This window comes from Eublepharis macularius, chromosome 15, assembly GCF_028583425.1.
Source record: "Eublepharis macularius isolate TG4126 chromosome 15, MPM_Emac_v1.0, whole genome shotgun sequence".
Classification (NCBI taxonomy): domain Eukaryota; kingdom Metazoa; phylum Chordata; class Lepidosauria; order Squamata; family Eublepharidae; genus Eublepharis; species Eublepharis macularius.
This window is the reverse complement of record NC_072804.1, coordinates 50,330,328-50,348,806: the sequence shown is the minus strand read 5'-3', so window position 1 is coordinate 50,348,806 and position 18,479 is coordinate 50,330,328. Positions and strand designations below refer to the sequence as shown.

General features: G+C 45.9%; 1 protein-coding gene and 1 long non-coding RNA gene across 3 annotated transcripts; both read right to left on the bottom strand.

Moving 5' to 3' along the window:
* Positions 1 to 2,978: 2,978 nt before the first annotated feature.
* Positions 2,979 to 14,710, bottom strand: LOC129343745 (phospholipase A2 inhibitor NAI-like). Its single transcript, XM_055000127.1, has 5 exons — positions 14,634 to 14,710; positions 13,362 to 13,475; positions 7,737 to 7,898; positions 6,373 to 6,519; positions 2,979 to 3,372 (listed from the first exon to the last, which is right to left on the bottom strand). The coding sequence occupies exons 1-5, from the start codon at positions 14,680 to 14,682 to the stop codon at positions 3,215 to 3,217; spliced, it is 630 nt and encodes a 209-aa protein (XP_054856102.1). The 5' UTR covers positions 14,683 to 14,710; the 3' UTR covers positions 2,979 to 3,214.
* Positions 14,711 to 16,100: 1,390 nt separating this feature from the next.
* Positions 16,101 to 18,471, bottom strand: LOC129343719 (uncharacterized). Of its 2 annotated transcripts, none has more exons than XR_008598323.1 (3): positions 18,353 to 18,471; positions 16,630 to 16,732; positions 16,101 to 16,517 (listed from the first exon to the last, which is right to left on the bottom strand). It is a non-coding gene; the product is annotated as an uncharacterized LOC129343719 (long non-coding RNA). The 2 variants fall into 2 exon arrangements; XR_008598324.1 differs by having other exon boundaries at positions 16,630 to 16,726.
* Positions 18,472 to 18,479: the final 8 nt, after the last annotated feature.

Below are 18,479 nucleotides of genomic sequence, written 5' to 3'. Positions count from 1 at the left end.
CTACCTGCCTCTCAGCTCTCCCCAGAACCCCCTTGTCCCTTCACCTCCCAGCCCTTCCCAGACCCTTCCTGCATCTCAGCTCTCCCCAGACCCCCTTTGTCCCTCCACCTGGACTTTGCCCAGGTGCTCCTGATCTCATCAGATCTCAGAAGCTAAGCAGGGATGGCCATGGTTAGTAATTGGATGGGAGACTTCCAGTAAAAACCAGGGATGAAGAGGCAGGCAGTGGCAAACCACCTCTGATAGCCTCTTGCCATGAAAACCCCAGCAGCGGTCACCATAAGTCAATTTTGATTTTAGGGCACTCTGTACCACTTCCACACTAGATGATATTATATATGTGTTGGGCTCCTACAGTCCATGCTGACAGGGTTTTGAACGCCTGTAGAATAGCAGAGAAGGCTTATGAAAAATTCTGTTTTCAGATGTAATTTATGACATTTCTCAATAGTACACTGTGATCACTCCTAACAGCCGTGACAGTTGATAACACAGTCTTCTTAATTCTGCTAAATTGGTTTGATTTGAGTAGTGGGTGAGGAATATATTGTTTCTGGTTAAATCCTGATGAATTCAATTAAATCAATTGTCAAATTCTAAGTTGTCATTATTTATTTAGCAGTTAAGTATGCTAAGATAAATAAATCTGTTAGTCTTTTAAATGCCGCAACCTTCCCCCTTCATACTTAACAAAGGAAATTTATTGCAACGCTCATTACAATAAAACACTTACTATTATGTATTATGCCATGTAACTATGATCTGTTGAAGTGAATAAATAGGTATGTTACACCTGGCATTAATTAATTTAAAAAAGAAAGCCAGTTGTATCCCAGGAAACTGTAGGTTGTTTTCTGTGAACCTATGCGATGGTGTTGTGGAACTTAGGCAATCGTGATAAAATTGAACCTTGCTTAAGGTGACTAAAGACCTTGAAGTTGCTATTCTCTTCCCAAGACATTAAAGAGTCCGGGATGTCTGTTTTATAAACTCACCTGGAGAAAAGAGGCCTAAAAGGAAGCATGAGCTGAGAACTGTCTTCATAGTAGAGAGGAAGAGGCAAAGAGGACTGAGATCGAAGAGGAATCCAGCAAGAAAACAGAAGTTGAATCAAGGGACTAACCAGGAGAGATGTATATGCCACAGAGAGGAGCTCCAGGGCAGCACCTGGAAACTGGCTCAGTGGGATATGGGAAGGGCTTGTTGACAGTAGCACTCCATGAAAATTTGGCAAGCATGGCCGTTTCCACAAGGCTTACCTTTTGCCGGAACACAGTGTGTTTTTGCATGAAACCGTGCGATAACAGCGTCTTCCTGGCGCGATTTCGCGCAGGAAGACGCTGTGTTCCGGAAAAAGGTAAGCCGTGTGGAAACGGCCCATGTTTGGCAGACTCCATCCCAGCCACTGTTTCTCCAGACTGGAAGCTGCACCATAAGCAGACTCAAGCAGATTGTGTGGTATCCTACTATATAATTCCCTTAGCGTCTGCCAGACGACTCACATTGGTGCTGGTGCGCCTGTGCGGGGCGGACCAGCATAGAAGCGCACCGGGCAGGCTGCTTTCGGAGGGCGCCGCTTGATGCCATGAGCTTCGCAGCCCAGATGGAGGGCGGAAGCGGCGTGGGAAGGGCGGTGCGCCGGCAAGCCCCGGGGGAGCAGCGGCAGGGGGAGAGAAGCCCGCTGCCCTCTGACCTCCGCCGGAGCCGAGCTGCGCGGCTTTCAGCAGGGACGGGGCGAGGACGAAGCGCTCGCTACCACATCAGCCTCGCTGGATCCGGGCGCGCTGCTCTGCACACACCCAGGGCTTTACACGGTGGCGGCACTCCTTCCCGCGGCGGTCTCCCTTTGCACGGCAGCCGTCCTTCCAGCGGCGGCGCGGGAAAGGCGGCAAGGGTGGCGTGGCGGCAAGCCCCGGGGAAACCGCAGCGGGAGAGAAGCCCGCCGCCCTCTGACCCCCACTGGAGCCACGCCATGTCGCTCTGCAAAACCCGGGGCTTTGCACGGCGGCGGTGCTCCTCCGGCGGCGTCTCGCCCTGGATCCGAGGAGAGCGGTGTGCCGGCCTCCAGGGGCCTCGCAGGGCAGCGGTGCTCCACTCTCCTCGGGCCGGGGAAAGGTGGCGCGAGCAGAGCGCCACCACCCTCCAAGGCCCCTGGAGCCGCGACACACCACTAGCTGATCCAAACTCCCATTGCCTCCCTCCCTGCCTTTCCCCTCCACACCCCACCTGCCTCTCAGCCCTCCCCCAAACCCCATTGCCTCCCTACCTCCCTTTCCCCTCCACACCCCACCTGCCTCTCAGCCCTCCCCAAAACCCCATTGCCTCCCTACCTCCCTTTCCCCTCCACACCCCACCTGCCTCTCAGCCCTCCCCCAAACCCCATTGCCTCCCTACCTCCCTTTGCCCTCCACACCCCACCTGCCTCTCAGCCCTCCCCAAAACCCCATTGCCTCCCTACCTCCCTTTCCCCTCCACACCCCACCTGCCTCTCAGCCCTCCCCAAAACCCCATTGCCTCCCTACCTCCCTTTCCCCTCCAAACCCCACCTGCCCCTCAGCCCTCCCCAAAAGGATTAAACGGAGGAGTGGACTGTGATGCATATGGCCTTGCGATCCATGGAATAATGGCAGGATAGAAATGTGCTCCAAACAGAAATATAGCCAAGCATTCTGTGGTCCTTGATTTCCCTCGAATCCCATTTTATTCCGTCTTCTTGGTCCCCACAAATAATCTCTTGGATGTCTACTTCGAGCTGGTATGGGATCTTCTGCCGCAGCATCACAGAGGATGGCTCAATTCGTTGCCTTGGTCACTAATCTCCCATTTGCATGAAGCCAGACTGGGTGTACAATAATACTCAAATGCCCATTTCTTCTATCTGCATCTCCCTCCTCTGTACCCTGACACATGAATCATCTTAGAAACACACACATGGGACATGCTGTATTTGACATGCCAGTTTATTTGGATAATTTTGATTGTGATTCAGGGGAAATTTATTCTACACATAAGCTTGTCCTTAGCTTTAGCCTCTAAACCCCAAGGTCTTCTCTCCCTCCCTACTTGTGCCCCGCACCTACACCCGCTACAGAGAAGGCAGCCCAGGAGTCCTGAACGTCAGCCCTTCCATGTGCGAATCCCTTGGTTCCCAACTTCCTCCTCCTTGCCAAAGAAAGGTGGATGCTGAAGAAGGGAGTGGTTTGGACTCTCCAATCTACAAGGTCAAGTCTTCGTAGCCTTTAATGCACTGCAGTTGCTCAATGGTCCAGTGCATGTGATCAGAGGAGATAGTTGGCGATGGAAGGGGAACGTTACATGCGCTGGGTGTTGCACAGCCTTGGAATGATATAGGCACTCCCTCTTCTGCAAGATCTGTGACAGAAAAAACAACATGAACATCAGTCTCTTTTTCCAAGAGTCTTAAAGGTAGCATTGAACAGAGTAGGAATTATGTTTCTAGCAGGCCCCAGAGTCAAAAATTTACCTCCAGATGGAGACGTGTCTCTGGCTTAATGGTTTGCTTGCTTGCTTGTACCCTGCCTTTCTCACTGAGACTCAAGGCAGATTACAAAGTGTGAGATAAGCACAGTCAATTTCAAGGACATTTCCATAAACAATGCCATAGGGTAAATAAATACAAGTTTATAAAGACACAGCATTAGTAAGACTCAAATACAGACTTGAAGAAATGGTGAAACAACATAAGCAGTTCAAGGCTAACAGACAAAATGAAGCACAGGTAGCTCAAAGGAGCACATATTTAAAGCAACAGATATTACATAAGGCTACATAGTCTATGGTCCTTAACTCATTAATGAAGAATCTGAGAGCCCTCCTTACAATACAAATATGTTTTTGAATAATTTGGTTTTGCATCTTTTGCCGAAAGCTAGGAGACTGGGGCCTTTCTTGATCTCCTCAGGCAGGCCATTCCACAGGGCAGGGGCCACCACAGAGAAAGCACGTGTACGGGCTGCTGTTGGTTTTGCCCATGTGCAGGGTGGTACCTGCAGGAAACCCTGTTCAGATGAGTGAAGTTGCCAAGGGAGGGAGGCGGTCCCATAGGTATGCTGGACCAAGGCCCCGAAGAGCTTTGTATGGGATAAGCAATACCATGAACTGAGCACGGTAACTGATAGGTAACCAATGGAGTGACTGCAGAATGGGGGTGTTGTTCGTGCTCCTGCCTGGTTCAGTTGTATACATCCAGGCCCCTAGTGAATTCCCTACCTTTTTGTATGAGTTTCATCAATGCTAAAGCCCCAAGAGGTATGCTGCCAAGGGGAAGGCAGAGGGTCAGTCGGAACTTGAGAAATGGTTAATTTGCAAAAATCAGGCAGGGAACCAGTCCCAGTTCTACCACAGCCTGTCCACATGCATTTGGAATCTGACCCTTAAGAGCTGCAGCCAAGAAAACAAGCATCAATGTCAAAAGAAAGAACAGATGGAAACTGATGCAGGGTTTTTACTGTAAAAGTTCCTTCTCCGTACAACTTTCCTAATAGCAGATCAAGAGTCCAGAAGCAGCAGGTGCTGAGCAGAGGCCTCTTGCCTGGCAGAACCACCTCTCTCAAGACCCCCTCATGTGACTGTCTTTGGTGTTGTTCAATCCTCTTTGGATTGACGGACAGAACCAATCTATTCTTCTGGTCCAGTGGGAGAGAGCAAGTCAATGGGCAAGGCAAGACTGCAATTCTCAAGATATTCCGTTCCCTGTATCCCTCCTTAAGCATTCTTTGTCTTGGTCTTCCTTACACATTTGCCAAATCTCTCCTTCTCTCCCAGAGGGGAAAAAGCGTAAGGAAGCAAGTGGCAGGGAGAGGCAGAAGGAGCAGCCGATTGAGCAGTTGCCATGCCAAGGGGACCTCCATATGTACAGATGGGATGCCAACCTCCCGGTGGTGGCTGGAGATCTCCCAGAATTACGACTGATATCCACACAGATTAGTTCCCCTGGAGAAAAGGGCTGTGGGTGGAGGGGGAGACTGTATGGCATTATACCTACTGAGGTTCCTTCCCTCCCCAAAGCCAATGTAGTAACTCCAACAAACAGCAACAACAAACAAGATTTGATTAATATACCGGCCTTCAGGACAACTTATCACCCAGTCCGAGCAGTCTATAAAGTATTTTTCTCCCCATAATAATCATCCTGTGAGATGCATGGGGATAATAATACCCTTGGCTCCACCCCCAAATCTCCAGGAAGGTGGCAACCCTAGGTACAGATCTCTGAATGTGGAGATGGCGCTCAGTCGGGATGCTTTTCTGGTCATGCTGTGAAATGATCAGCTTGCACAAACGTGAACAGATAAGAAATTTATATCAATTTTTTTAATAAAAAATGTTCAATACAGTTTATCCTGGTAATTTCTGCTGATTCCTCTTTCCTGCAGCAGCTTCACTTCATGTTATTCCTCGTGGTTACCAACTCTGGGTAAGTAAATTTTGGAGATTTGGGGGTGGAGCCTGAAGAAGTCAGGGTTTGGGAAAAGGTGGCCCCTCAACAGGTGTAATGCCATAGAATCCATCCTCCAAAGCAACTAATCTCTGGAGTCTGGAGATCAGTTAGAATTCCAGCTCTCCAGGCCCCACCTGGAGATTGGCAATCCTACCTCCCCCTAAGAAAGAGTGTTCTGGGTGGTTAATGGGACACAGTGGCAGAGGAGTTCCGTTTTGCTAACAGAGAATTTAGTCTTCCGTTTAATCGAAGGTGAGGTCACGGGTCAGTGACAGAGAGCTTTCTTTGCCGGCAGAAGGTCCAAGATTGTCCCAAGCAGGGCTTTTTTTCAGAACCTCTTAAAATGGTCACATGGCTGGTGGCCCCGCCCCCTGATCTCCACACAGAGGGGAGTTTAGTTTGCCCTCCGCACAATCTCAACTCCCCTCTGTCTGGAGATCCGGGGGCGGGGCCACCAGCCATGTGGCCATTTTCTCTGAGGGCAACCCGCTGAGTTCCCCCACCTCTTTTCCCAGAAAGAAAGCCCTGGTTCCAAGTATATTCTGCTGGACCGAGTCAGAATGTATTGATCGACTTTCCTTCAAGTTCACGGTTATTATGAGTGATTTTAATGGCTTTGACGGATGCTTGAGAGCTGCTGCAGGTCAGAGTCGAGGACCCTGGCCTTGATCAACCACTGGTCTGATTCAGCCTAAGGCAGGTGCATCTGTGGGTGAGAAGTTTGCTTCCCTTTTCTTTACTTGTTCCCTGGACATGCACAGCCTGGAGTAGCCCTGCAGGAGGAGCACAACCCAATTGACTTATATTGTCATACGCAAAAGGTATGGCACATACAAACCATTCTGTCTCTCAGGCAAAAACACAAACATGCACCGATCAACTCTGGGAACATACAAAGCAGCACTGCTCACCTGTAGAGATCTTTATAGCTCCCTGAACACATTTCGTCTCATTACCGGTGCAGGTGAGTTTCTCCACTTCTGTGCACTCGGTGGAATCGAAGGCAAAGCAGCAGGGGCAATGTATCCCATTGGGGGGAGATTCCACAGTCTCTGGCACTACACAAATCAACCCAGTCAGTGCACATTTCCATCTCACATTTTCTTCTGTTTTTATAAAATTTTATTTATGAATCAAATTGAACAGAAACATTAAAAAGAATAAACCCAATAGAGGTTTAGACAGAAGCAGGACAGTGCTGACAATTTTAACGTACTGCGGAAGTCATATTGTTGGGGTAGGAACTGGGGGATCCCACATAGGTTGCTTCCACATGTTCCTTTCTTTCTGGGCTTTCTCTGTCCTTAAATCGAGTCTTCCCAACCCACTTTCAAAACTCACCTTCCATATGCAGCGTCCACATGCGTTTCTTGTGTGTGTTTGTAGCCGCAAAAAAAAATGAAAACGAACAAAACAAGTTTTGCAAAAAACACTCAGAACCCAGGATCATGACGACCTGCTTGCGCCTGAGAAACGATGACGTATGTAATGAGTGAGATAACCCACCCAAGTTCCATTAGCAGGCCGTCTCAGTAAGGACATGTGGAAACAACCATAGTCACGGAGGATCTAGTGAAAGGGTCCCCACAAAGGTTCCCATGGGCACCATGGCACCTGCTCAGTGTTTATAGAGAGTGGGTGGTGCCAAAGGTCTTGCCCAGCAGGCCTTCAGATTTAGCACAGAAAAGCTGATTATGTGTTTATATGCTTTTCTTGAACTATTTTATATATTATTTTAAAACGCAGTTTTAATGTACAAATATTCGCCTGTTTTTATATACACTGCTTTCAGGTCCCTATTTTTCTTACATTATCCCTCTTCTCTCCTGATCTTGCGCTTCCTCTGCCTCGTGCTGAAGACATTCTGTGCCAGCTCCCACCACCCTGTGTCAGAGTTCCAAAAGTTCCCACAGGCTCGAAAAGGACGAGGACCGCTTCTCGCCTAACTCTCTCTCTCTCTCTCTCTGCCTAAAGTTCCACACAGGGTTGGTATGAGATTAATTGGAGGAAGAAAGAGTCCCACTTGCTCCCCTTAAGTGTTATAAATAGCATGTCACTTCAGAAGTAAAATCAACATTTTTGTTTCAGGACTATAGGTTGTAAGTGGAGACTGCCTCAAGCAGTGTGAAGAGTGAAGGACTTTCCTGTCCCACAGAAACAATGTCCCCAAGGGGAGGCTTTCACTTTCCCTGTAAGAATGAACGACAACTGTTTTATGTAAAGGAGTGTTTTTTCATAGATATAGAATATTTTGAAGAAAAATCCAGCTACTTACAAGAGAGAGTCATGTTATTGCACCGGTCAGTGTAGCAGCACTTGACATTCAAACGATAACTCCCACCCTTTCCTATAGAAATGCTTAATTGTTTGTCCAAGCAGGTCTTGACTTCATTACATTGCTTGATCATAATGCGTTGCTTTGGCACAATTGAGCTGCCTGCGAAATGGAATCGCAGATATCCTGTCTAGTTTCTTAGATTAGCAACATTTCAACATAATCATCTTTGTTCATTTACTTTTCTATGGCAGAATTTTGAGAATGTGGACTGTGTTGCTTAATGTTTTTGCTTTTTAAAAAAGGAAGCATAAAGATGCTGGATGCATTGGGCACTGATCTCTGAATTGTGAAAATATATTCAGAGGTGAACAGTTCCATAACTTAGTTTCAACTCCCGGCCACAGCCCCTGGAATATCTTATTCAATGGTTACATCAAGTACTACCACCCCATGGCTGGCCATCCTGGAGAGCTTTCTGAGGACACAGCCTCAGGGAATGGCATCAGTGACGCCTGGACAACATTTGTGGTAAAAACATGGTTTTGAAGGTGACTGAAGTCACAGACCCAGAGGAGTTAGCCGTGTTAGTCTGTAGTAGCAAAATCAAAAAGAGTCCAGTAGCACCTTTAAGACTAACCAATTTTATTGCAGCATAAGCTTTCGAGAATCAAGTTCTCTTTGTCAGATGTTGGGATCATGCATCTGACGAAGAGAACTTGATTCTCGAAAGCTTATGCTACAATAAAATTGGTTAGTCTTAAAGGTGCTACTGGACTCTTTTTGAAGTCACAGACTAACCTCAAGTAGAGTTGGGGCTTTCTCCCATCAGCCTCAACTTTAGCGCACATGTGACAAGGCCACATGAGGAACAGTAGAATATTTAGAGAGCCCATGCATAGAATCATAGGACTGGGACTTCCAGGATAAACTAATCTGCAGCACCTCAAAACAGGTCCGATCCACTAGTGCATTTTGGGCAGCTGTGGAGTGCAGGAGCATTCCTGAGCTCCACAGCAGCCCCTAACATGAGTCCCTGCGGAGTGTGTGTGTGCTGGGGGGGGGGCGTGCACAGTGCCTCAAAATGGGCCCAATCCGAGAGCGTGTTTTGGGCCGCTGTGGAGTGCAGAAGGGCAGAACACTCCTGCACTCCACAGCGGCCCAAAAGGTGGTTGCGGATCAGGCCCATTTTGAGATGCTGCGCTCCACAGTGCCTCAAAATGGCCCTATTTTGGCCCAGATTGGGCCCATTTTGAGCCGCCACAGAGAGCAGAAGCTCTCCTCCATTCTGCAGCATCCCAAAATGGTCCGACTCCTGATCCATACAAAAAGGGCTGTGGATTGGGCCCATTTTGGCACGGATCAGGCCTGTTTTGGGATGCTGGGGTGTGCAGGAGAGCTCCCGCTGGGAGCTTGAGGGGGTCTGGCAACCCTAGCACCAAACTAGAAGTGTGGGAAGCTTCTAGGTAAAGAAGTCTTTTAGCTGCAACAGCTGGGAGTGCAAGAGATCAGGGCCAAACTGTAAGGAGGAACAGTTGAGAACAGTAACTTCTGTCTGATTCTCAGCAACCTCTTGAGTGGCAGGATGCCGTTTCACTCCACTTAATTTGGGAGTGGTTGGGGCAGGTCTTCCGAGCATGATGATGTTGTGTCACCTTTGCTCTTTGACAAGAAGTTAGCAGAAGAGGGAGGAGTTGTGATCTGGGGTGTGTTGTCCTTTCCCAGAATGTTGCTTGTGTACTCAGGAGGAGGGGACTAGGGTTTTCTGTCCCCTGCCACTCTGCTGGAGTGTGAGAAGTCAGAGAGATCCCCGAAGATTTCAGGGGGTGGGAATGATGCCCGAGGGGGGGCCAAGGGGGGGTCACACATGGAAGCCTGTCAGAAACTGCAGCGTGCTGACTGTTCCATATCACTTCTTGAATGCTTATGGGGGCAAAGAGTGGATATACAGTCTTTATCCAGTCAGATAGGTCTCTGATTTGTAATATTTGTACTGTGTTTGAAAGACGTATTGTTTTATAGTCAGTGGCGATATCAGGATAATTTAATCCCCCCTGTGCTTTGCGTTGACATAGCATATTGAAGCCATTTCTCGTTTTTTTATGATGCCACAGGAATTTATTAATTGCCACTGTTTCAGGAAATTATTAATTGCCACTGTTTCAGTGTTTTGGAGGGTATGGCAATGAGAATAGCTCAGAATAGAAACAATATTTTAGAAAGAACAAAAGATTTGATCAGATGGAACCTGTCTGACCAAGAAAGCAATTGTCTGTCCCAATTTTGTAGATCTTGGAATTTCCTAGAATAGCTGACTTTTAGCAGGTGGTTGAGAGTTGGAGGAATGTGCATCCCAAGATAGGAGAGATGTGTGTTCATTCATTGAAAGTCATATAGTTGATGTAAATGCGCTTCAGAAATAGAAAATGTATTGACAGGTAAAAGGCGGGATTTGGATTGTGTTGTAAATCTTAGAATCAAAAATAAAATTGGGGGGGGGGCGGGAAGAAAACTGCAGAGTGGGTCCTGTGCCAACAGCGTGGGTTGTCTGTGCCTGGAGCATGTCAGTCCTTGGGTGGGGGCAATCCTAGCACCACAAGCACATGAGTGGAGGGGAGTGGATCCCTGTTTCTGGGCTGCAGCCTTGGGAGGGGAGCCCTCATTGAATCCTTCTCTTCACCAGTGAAAGTTGGAAACTGGACAGGTGGCAGGCTGCCAGTCCCCCATTTTGAATGCGAGCCAAGCTACAAGTGACGCCTGACACAGGTTGGACACTTGTTAGCTTCCCTCAAGTTTTGATGGGGAATGTAGGCATCCTGGTCTTGCAGCTGTAATGGAGAGCCAAGCTGTAAAACCAGGGCGCCTACATTTCCCATCAAAACTTGAGGTAAGCTGACAAGTGTCCAACCTGTGTAAGGCGTCACTTGTAGCTTGGCTCTGAGACTGTTATCCCAGATAATATTGAAGAAAAAGAAAAAATGGTTCCGGCAGCTCCCTTAGATCGGTCCCTTGGAGCAAGCAGGGTTCATGCAAGGGCGCTCAACTTTGGACCACTACTTGATTTTAGACTATTTCATCCAAAAGTATGCAAGATCAGCTATGAGATCCCTTTTTGTCGCATTTATTGACCTTAAGGCAGCCTTTGATACTGTGTCACGGGACAGACTCTGGGCAAAATTAGGAAGTTCAACCATAGATAAAAGGCTCCTACTTCTGATAATTAAATTACATGAGAATACTCAGTTGCAGATTCGATATAACAGTGACGGTAAGCTAACTAGAGACATCCCTTCACAAAAAGGAGTGAGACAAGGCTGTCTACTGGCTCCCTTTCTATTTAATATTTATGTAAACTCACTGATACAGTGTCTACAAGGGATAGATGTTCATGCCCCTAACCTTGCGGGAGGGAGACCTGTACCAATACTTATGTATGCAGATGATGCCATTCTCATCTCACAAACTAGCATTGGGTTAAAACATGCTTTAAAGACTTTTATAAAACAATGTGAGGATGAATTACTCAATGTAAATTTTTCAAAAACGAAGATTATACACTTCAGTAGAGCATATAAGAAATACAATTTGAAAATCAATGGCCAGAAGATTGAACAAGTTAAAGCTTATAAATATTTGGGGGTAGCCTATACATATAATGGCAGTCCGTCAGCCCATATAACCTCTATAACCAACACAGCAGAGAGAAGCGCCATCTTTATCCTCAGATTCTTTAGAAGTGAAGGTGGAGGTTTAGTTCCGGCAGCTTTAAAGCTCTTCTCTGCTAAAGTACTGACCCAACTTACTTCTGGGATGCAAGTAATTCTAGAGCACGTTTTGATGCCTTCCCTTCTAATGTGTCACAGGGAAGATTTCTTCTCAGGCCTATCCATCAAAGATGTTGCATATGCCCAGAGAAGAAAGCTGAAACCGTTGCTCATATTCTCTTACATTGTAAGTTGTATTCCGAAGAGAGACAGCAGTTAATATATCCATTACTTTCCAAGTTTAAATCTTTGGATAATCATTACAAATTTGATGATTCTGTGCTACTGAAATATTTGTTGGAAGATACTTAGAAGACTGTATCCTTAACAGTAGCAAAATATTGTTTTTTGGTCATAAACAAGTGGAGGTTTTTAACAAAAGGAGTGATTGAAGATAGTTTTATCTTTCAGGATTTATTATCTGCAGAGTATGATAATAGTTTTAAATAAATCTGTTCTCCCTTTCTTTTTATGTAGATAGGAACTGTGGTTTGTGTATGTGAGCTTTTTCTTGCTGGTCATTTGACTGTAATATTAATAAATTTGAATTTGAATTTGAATTTGAATGTACTGATCCTGGGAAATCAAGGGGTACATATGAGGGTGTGCAAGCACACGGCAGCTCTCCATCAGTCCATACTAGGTTAACAATCAGACCAGCCCAGGTAGCCCATTAGCTCTGCCTTTGCTTGCCTCTTGCAGACTTCTCAGGAGTGGCGGCACAACCATTGGGGGCTGCTGGCAGGGCTGGCAGGGAAACAAGGGGGTGTACTCCCTGCTGTGCCCTTTCCGCATCTTGCCATCTTGTATACTAAACCGAGAGGCGTTCCCAAGAGACAGTAGAATCATTAACAAAAACAACACCTGGGACTAATCAAACTCATCAGTAAACTTTAAGTCACAAAAATCTTCTTATATTTCAAAGTGCTCAGCGCAATAGATATCATTAATTACTCAAATTACAAAATTATCAATTCATATACAAAAATACATTTCCATCAAATTCAGAGTTAAATTTACAGACATTATACAAAGACCGTATCCTTCCAACAGGGGTCCCTTTCCCATCCTTTGGGTCCACCTATTCAAAAGAACAGAATAAGAAATAATTTTGGTCTGCTTGAGATGTCTCACCTTTTACTCATGGCTTTGAGTTAGGAAGCTAGGACTCTAGTCACTCATTTCCTGCTCTTTGCCTGTAAAAAGGGCAATTAAAGCTACACCATCTCTTTTATTTTTGCACACCAACGGAACAGTGAACTATGTGGAAGTCTCCAGTGTTTGAGTTAACAGTGTTTAAGAGAAGAGCAAAAGTTTAACTACCTCGTTTAAGAGACTTTATTGGAAGGATGTGGTCTTTGTATAACGTCTGTAAATTTAACTCTGAATTTGATGGAAATGTATTTCTGTATATGAACTGATAATTTTGTAATTTGAGTCATTAGTGATATTTATTGCACTGAACACTTTGAAATATAAGAAGATTTTTGTAACAATGTTCACTGATGAGTTTGATTAGTCCCAGGTGTTGTTTTTGTTAGTGCATCTTGCTATCTTGGCACAGCTCTCCCATAAAAGTTCGTAGGGAAGGGACAAACAGCACTACAGATCTGTAAGTGTGCAGCCACCGGCAAGCTCTGGAAGTAGGGCAATCACAAACACATCTGACAGTCCTTATGGCAGGGTTGGACTTGGCCCAAGAACTGCATATCCTGTGGTTAGGCACTAAAAGTGCAAAAACTCTGCATTGGAAGCCGTAAATTGAATTAACATGAAGTGAGATCAAAATTCTGCAATGCCTCATTTATGCTGAAGGGTCCAAATGATGAACATGCCCCTTGGGGAAGTTCTTCTCACTTACCTGATGTTACTTCAGATATTGCCACATAGCAGGCATGTTGGTCATCTGTGCAGTTCTGAATTTTTGGTGTTTTGCACTCTTCTCCCACACAGGTGTAGCATTCCAGCAGTGCCCCTGCAGACAGGAGAGAGGGGGTGATGTTGGCTGAGAAACCACACGGCTCTCTGTGTACATCACACTATGCTTGACAAAGAATACGAATGTTTCCAGTTAAGAGACTACACTGGTACAATTATTTTTGCTGTGCAGAAATTGGAATTTTCAAGGGGGGGAGAGGTATTTGGGGGCTGCTTCAAGGTGGTTTCCATGAGGGTCAGAATGCTGACACAATCGTGTGTGAAATTGCCCTTGCAGCTGAGGGCCAGGCTACAAGTGACAAATGGCACAGGTTGGACACTTGTCAGCTTCCCTCAAGTTTTGATGGGAAAGGTAGGCATCCTGGTCTTGCAGCTGCGCTCTCCGACTGCTGTCCAATGAACTTTTCAACTGTCACTTGTCCAACATTGCACCAAGCTTCCTACATTTCCCATCAAAACTCAAGGGAAGCTGACAAGTGTCCAACCTGTGTCATTCGTCACTTGTAGCCTGGCTGTGAGATTCTTGAGGGAACAGGGAAATTGGCTTTCTCTCCTTTGTTATCCATGATTTCCCTTTCACATCTTTTGTATATTGAAGTCCTACCCTCCAGTAGGTACTGTGTTCTCACAATACTGTCAGAATTCTCTGCCCACCCACTTTCTATTCTTTCTTATTTTGAGGAGCATGGGTAACATGGGTAACATAAAATCCTTCCCCATAGTCGCAGATGTACTTCCAGATGATTTCCTACTCCATGTCTAAAGGACAGGGGCAAAAATTGATCCATTAGTTTTTCAGATGGCACAAACTCCTTTATAAGGAAGGGCCTCTATTATCACACCCCTTAAAATGGGTTCTGCCATCTATCTAAGATCCTTTCCTGTGAACTAATAGGCATTTTCATTTGACATTAAAGAATTTAAAAAATCAAATCGTACTCTGGGAAACTGTAGGTCATTTCCCACAAACCCATATTGTGCAGTTTAGGAACTGAAGGGATATTGGTAAAATTGTGCCTTGTTTAGTGTGACAAACAGTGTAATCCTAAGAAGAATTACTCCCGCCTAAGCCCATTGATTTCCGGGGCCTTCAACTGGAGTAACCCCGCTTAGAATTTCACTGTAAATAACTTGAAGTTGCTATTCCCTTTCCAGAAACAATAAAGAGTTCAGACTGTCTGTTTTTTAAACTTACCTTGAGAAAAGAGGCCCCAAAGGAAGCAAGTGCTGAGGACCGCCTTCATAGTAGAGAGAAAGTAACAAGGTGGACTGAGATCGGAGAGGAATCCACCAAGACGACGGATGTTGGAAAAAGGGGCTCAGCTGGAGGGATTTATAAGCCAAAGGGAGGTGCTCCAGGGCAGCACCTGGAAACTGGCTCAGTGGGATACGGGAAGGGCTTGGAATTAAGAAGATGATCAAAATCATTATGTCAATTTTGAATGCAGCTGACGAGCTTTTCCAGCACTCCATGAAAATCTGGCAGGCATCTTTTCCAGAATCCATCCCAGCTTCTGTTTCTCCATATTGCAGACTGGACCATAAGCAGTCTGAACTGAAGCAGATTCTGTGGTACCTCTTACAATCTTTTCTTTCCCTATGAACAAGTAAACAACACGTCTAGCATTACTCCCCCCCTCCCCAGTTTGGAGTACTGAAAAATGCAAAAACAAAAGCTGTCAAGCAGCTTTTCTAAAGTAGGTTTACAATGCAATCCTAAACAGAGTCAATGGGCTGAGATGCATCTCAGTCTGCTTAGAACTGCACTGTGAATTGCAATTTATAATTAAACATTTTAAAGCCATTCCTCATTCTGGGAGTCTTCTTATCTGAGGTAGGGTTGCCAGTTCTCCCCTGGGGGCAGGGGATCCCCCGTTCACACCCTCCATCCCCACCCCCACTTTCCTTACCAGAGGGGGAGGGACATGCCTTCCTGGGCACACTCTGTCCTGAGTGGCATGGCATGCTTCCGCAATCTGCAGCAGTTGGATTCTGGCCAATTTCAGCTAAATCGGGCTGCTGTGGTGTGCAGCAGTGGTTGGTCCCAATTTGGGCCACAGCAGAGCACAAGAGTGCTCCCAGGGTGGCACGTGACCTGCACAATGATGTCACTTCCTGGAAGTGATGTCATCATGCAGCTTGGGAGTGCACATGCATTCTGCACACACGCAAGATAGACATCACAAGGTAGGTACCAGCCCTCATCCTTCTGGACAGGGGGTAGGGGGGACCTGGCAGCCCTATCTGAGGCCCTTAGCAGGCATTCTCTCCAATCCTCCTTCACAGGGTTGTTGTTGTGAGGATTAAATGGAAGAGTGGGCTGCAATGTATATGGCCTTGTGCTCCTTGGAATAAGAGCAGGATAAGGTTCCTCGAATACAAATATAGCAAAGGATTCTGTGGTCCTTGATTCCCTTGAATCCTATCTTATTCTGTCGCTGTTGTCCCCCTTAGAATCTCTTAGAGGTCTGCTTAGATCTGGTGAGGGATCTTCTGCCGCAGCATCACAGAGAGTGGCTCAATTCGGTCACTAATCTCCCATTTGCATGAAGCCGGACTGGGGGTACAATAATACTCAAATTCCCATTTCTTTTATCTGCATCCCCCCTTTCTGTCCCCTGACACATGAATCATCTAAGAAACACACACATGGAACACGCTGTATTTGACAGGCCAATTTATTTGGATTATTTTGATTGTGATTCAGTGGAAATGTATTCTGCCCATGAGCTTCAGCCTCTAAACCCCAAGGTCTTCTCTCCTTCCCTGCTTGTTCCCCACACCTCCACCTGCTACAGAGAAGGCAGCCCAGGAGTCCTGAGTGTCAGCCCTTCCGTGTGCCAATCACTTGGTCCCCAACTTCCTCCTTCTCGTACAAGAATGGTGGACTCTTAAGAAGGGAGGGATTTGGAGTCTCCCACCGACACCATCAAGTCTTCATAGCCTTTGATGTACTGCAGTCGCTCAATGGCGAATTGTATTTGATGAGAGGATACACCTGTCTTTGGAAGGGGAATGTAACAAATGTTGGGTCTTGCACAGCCTTGGAAGGATATATGCATTTCCTCTTCTACAACACCTGTGACGGAAAAGAGAACATGAACATTAGTCTCTTTTTCCCAGGGTCTTGAAGGTAGCATTGAACAGAGTAGGAATTATGTTTCTAGCAGGCCCCAGAGTAAAAAGTTTACCACCAGATGGAGATGTTTCTTGTTCTTAATGGTTGGTTGGTTGGTTGGTTGGCTGGCTGGCTGGCTGGTTGGTTTCATCTATAGTCCACCTTTCTCACTGAAACTCAAGGTGGATTATACAGTGTCAGATTAGTACAGTCAATTTCAGGGACATTTCCATAAACAATGCCATAGGGTAAATAAACACAAGTTTACAAAGAATTTGCATGCATCCAATACAGACCTGAAGAATTGCTGAAACAGAACATAAGCAATTCTAGGGCTGACATTAGACAACATGAAGCACAGGTAGCTCAAAGGAGCACATATTTAAAGCAACAGATATTACGTAAGGCTACATAGTGGAGAAGTCTATGGTCCTTAACTCATTCATGAAGCATCTGAGAGCCCCTCCCTACAAGACAAAAGTGTTTTTGAATAATTTGGTTTTTCATCTTTTGCAGAAAGCCAGGAGAGTGGAGGCCCTCCTGACCTCCTGAGGCAGGCTGTTCCACAGGGCAGGGGCCACCACAGAGAAAGCACGAGTATGGGCTGCTGTGATTTCGCCCATGTGCAGGGTGCCACCCGCAGGAGACCCTGTTCAGATGAATGAAGTTGCTCTGGAGGAACATAAGGAGGGAGGCGGTACCATAGGTATGCTGGACCAAGACCACAAAGAGGGAGGACTAAAAAACCAGTCAATCAAAAAATATTGCTAATTAACTACAGTTATATGTTGGCAGTGAAACATCCTATTACATAAAAGGTGAGCCGTATTGGCACTGACTCACCTTTTATTCATGTGTAGCCACAGTCCTCCGAAGCCTCTGCAGCCTCCGAAGACCCCGTAGCAGGTCGGCTCCACCCTCCCCAGCCTGCCCACCTGCCAGCCCTCCCCAGCCCTGATCCAAGCATGGTGGAAGCGGGAATGCCCAGTCTGCCTGCCGGCCCTCGCCTGTACTAGTCTGGGCTCAGAGGCAGCAGAATGTCCGGCCTGCCTGTCAGTGCTCCCCAGCCCCAGCTTTCTAGAGTCCTTTGTATTTTTCCCCACAAAAGACTTTGTTGCTAGTATTGTATAATGCATTCGGCTCCTTCAGAGAGGGAGAGAAAATGTAAGAAAAATAGAGCTTTTTGATATAATTTGAGACATTTATCACAACTATATAAGTGCGTGCCCTTTTCCAAAAGATATGACTTAGTTTCTTTGATTATTTCATATTGGTTTAACATCAGTAATGAGTGAGAAATATATTGTTTTGGTTTAAATTAATCTATTCTAAGTCAGCAATTATTTATTCAGCAGCTAATTATACTATGATGAATCAGTCTTTCAGATGCCACAAACCCCTCTATAAGGAAGGTACTCTGTTGCAACAACCATGAAATTAGGTTCAGCCATGTAACTATGATCCTTTGCAATAAATACATAGGTATTTTACATTCGGTGTTAATGAATTTAAAAATAAAAATCAGCTGTATCTTAGGAAACTTATTTTTATATTTTACTTTGTAAGCTTCCATGAGCACCTTGGGAGGAAAGGTGGCTCATAAATGTTTTAAATAAATAAAAGTAATAATAAAATGCACGTCATTTCTCAGGAACCCATAACATGTCGTTTAGTAACTGAAAGGATGGCGGTAGAATTGTATCTTGCTTAAGATGACTAAATACCTTGAAGTTGCTGTGGCACTTTTCCTTCCTAGAGACAATAAAAAGTCCAGGATTTCTATTTTTTAAACTCACCTGGAGAAAGGAGGCCCAAAAAGAAGCATATGGTGAGGAGTGCCTTCATAGTAAAGATGAGAGGAAGAGCCAAGGAGGACTCCGAGCAGAGGGAACGAACCAAGGCAGCAAATGTTGCACCAAAGGG

Bases quoted from the DNA above. Each gene is read 5' to 3' on its own strand.
- LOC129343745 (XM_055000127.1), bottom strand. From the start codon at position 14,682: ATGAAGGCGGTCCTCAGCACTTGCTTCCTTTGGGGCCTCTTTTCTCAA. The intron at 13,476-14,633 runs GTAAGTTTAAAA...TCCTGTCTGCAG, and splicing joins TTGGGGCCTCTTTTCTCAAG to GGGCACTGCTGGAATGCTAC. The intron at 7,899-13,361 runs GTAAGTGAGAAG...TCCATTTCGCAG, and splicing joins AATATCTGAAGTAACATCAG to GCAGCTCAATTGTGCCAAAG.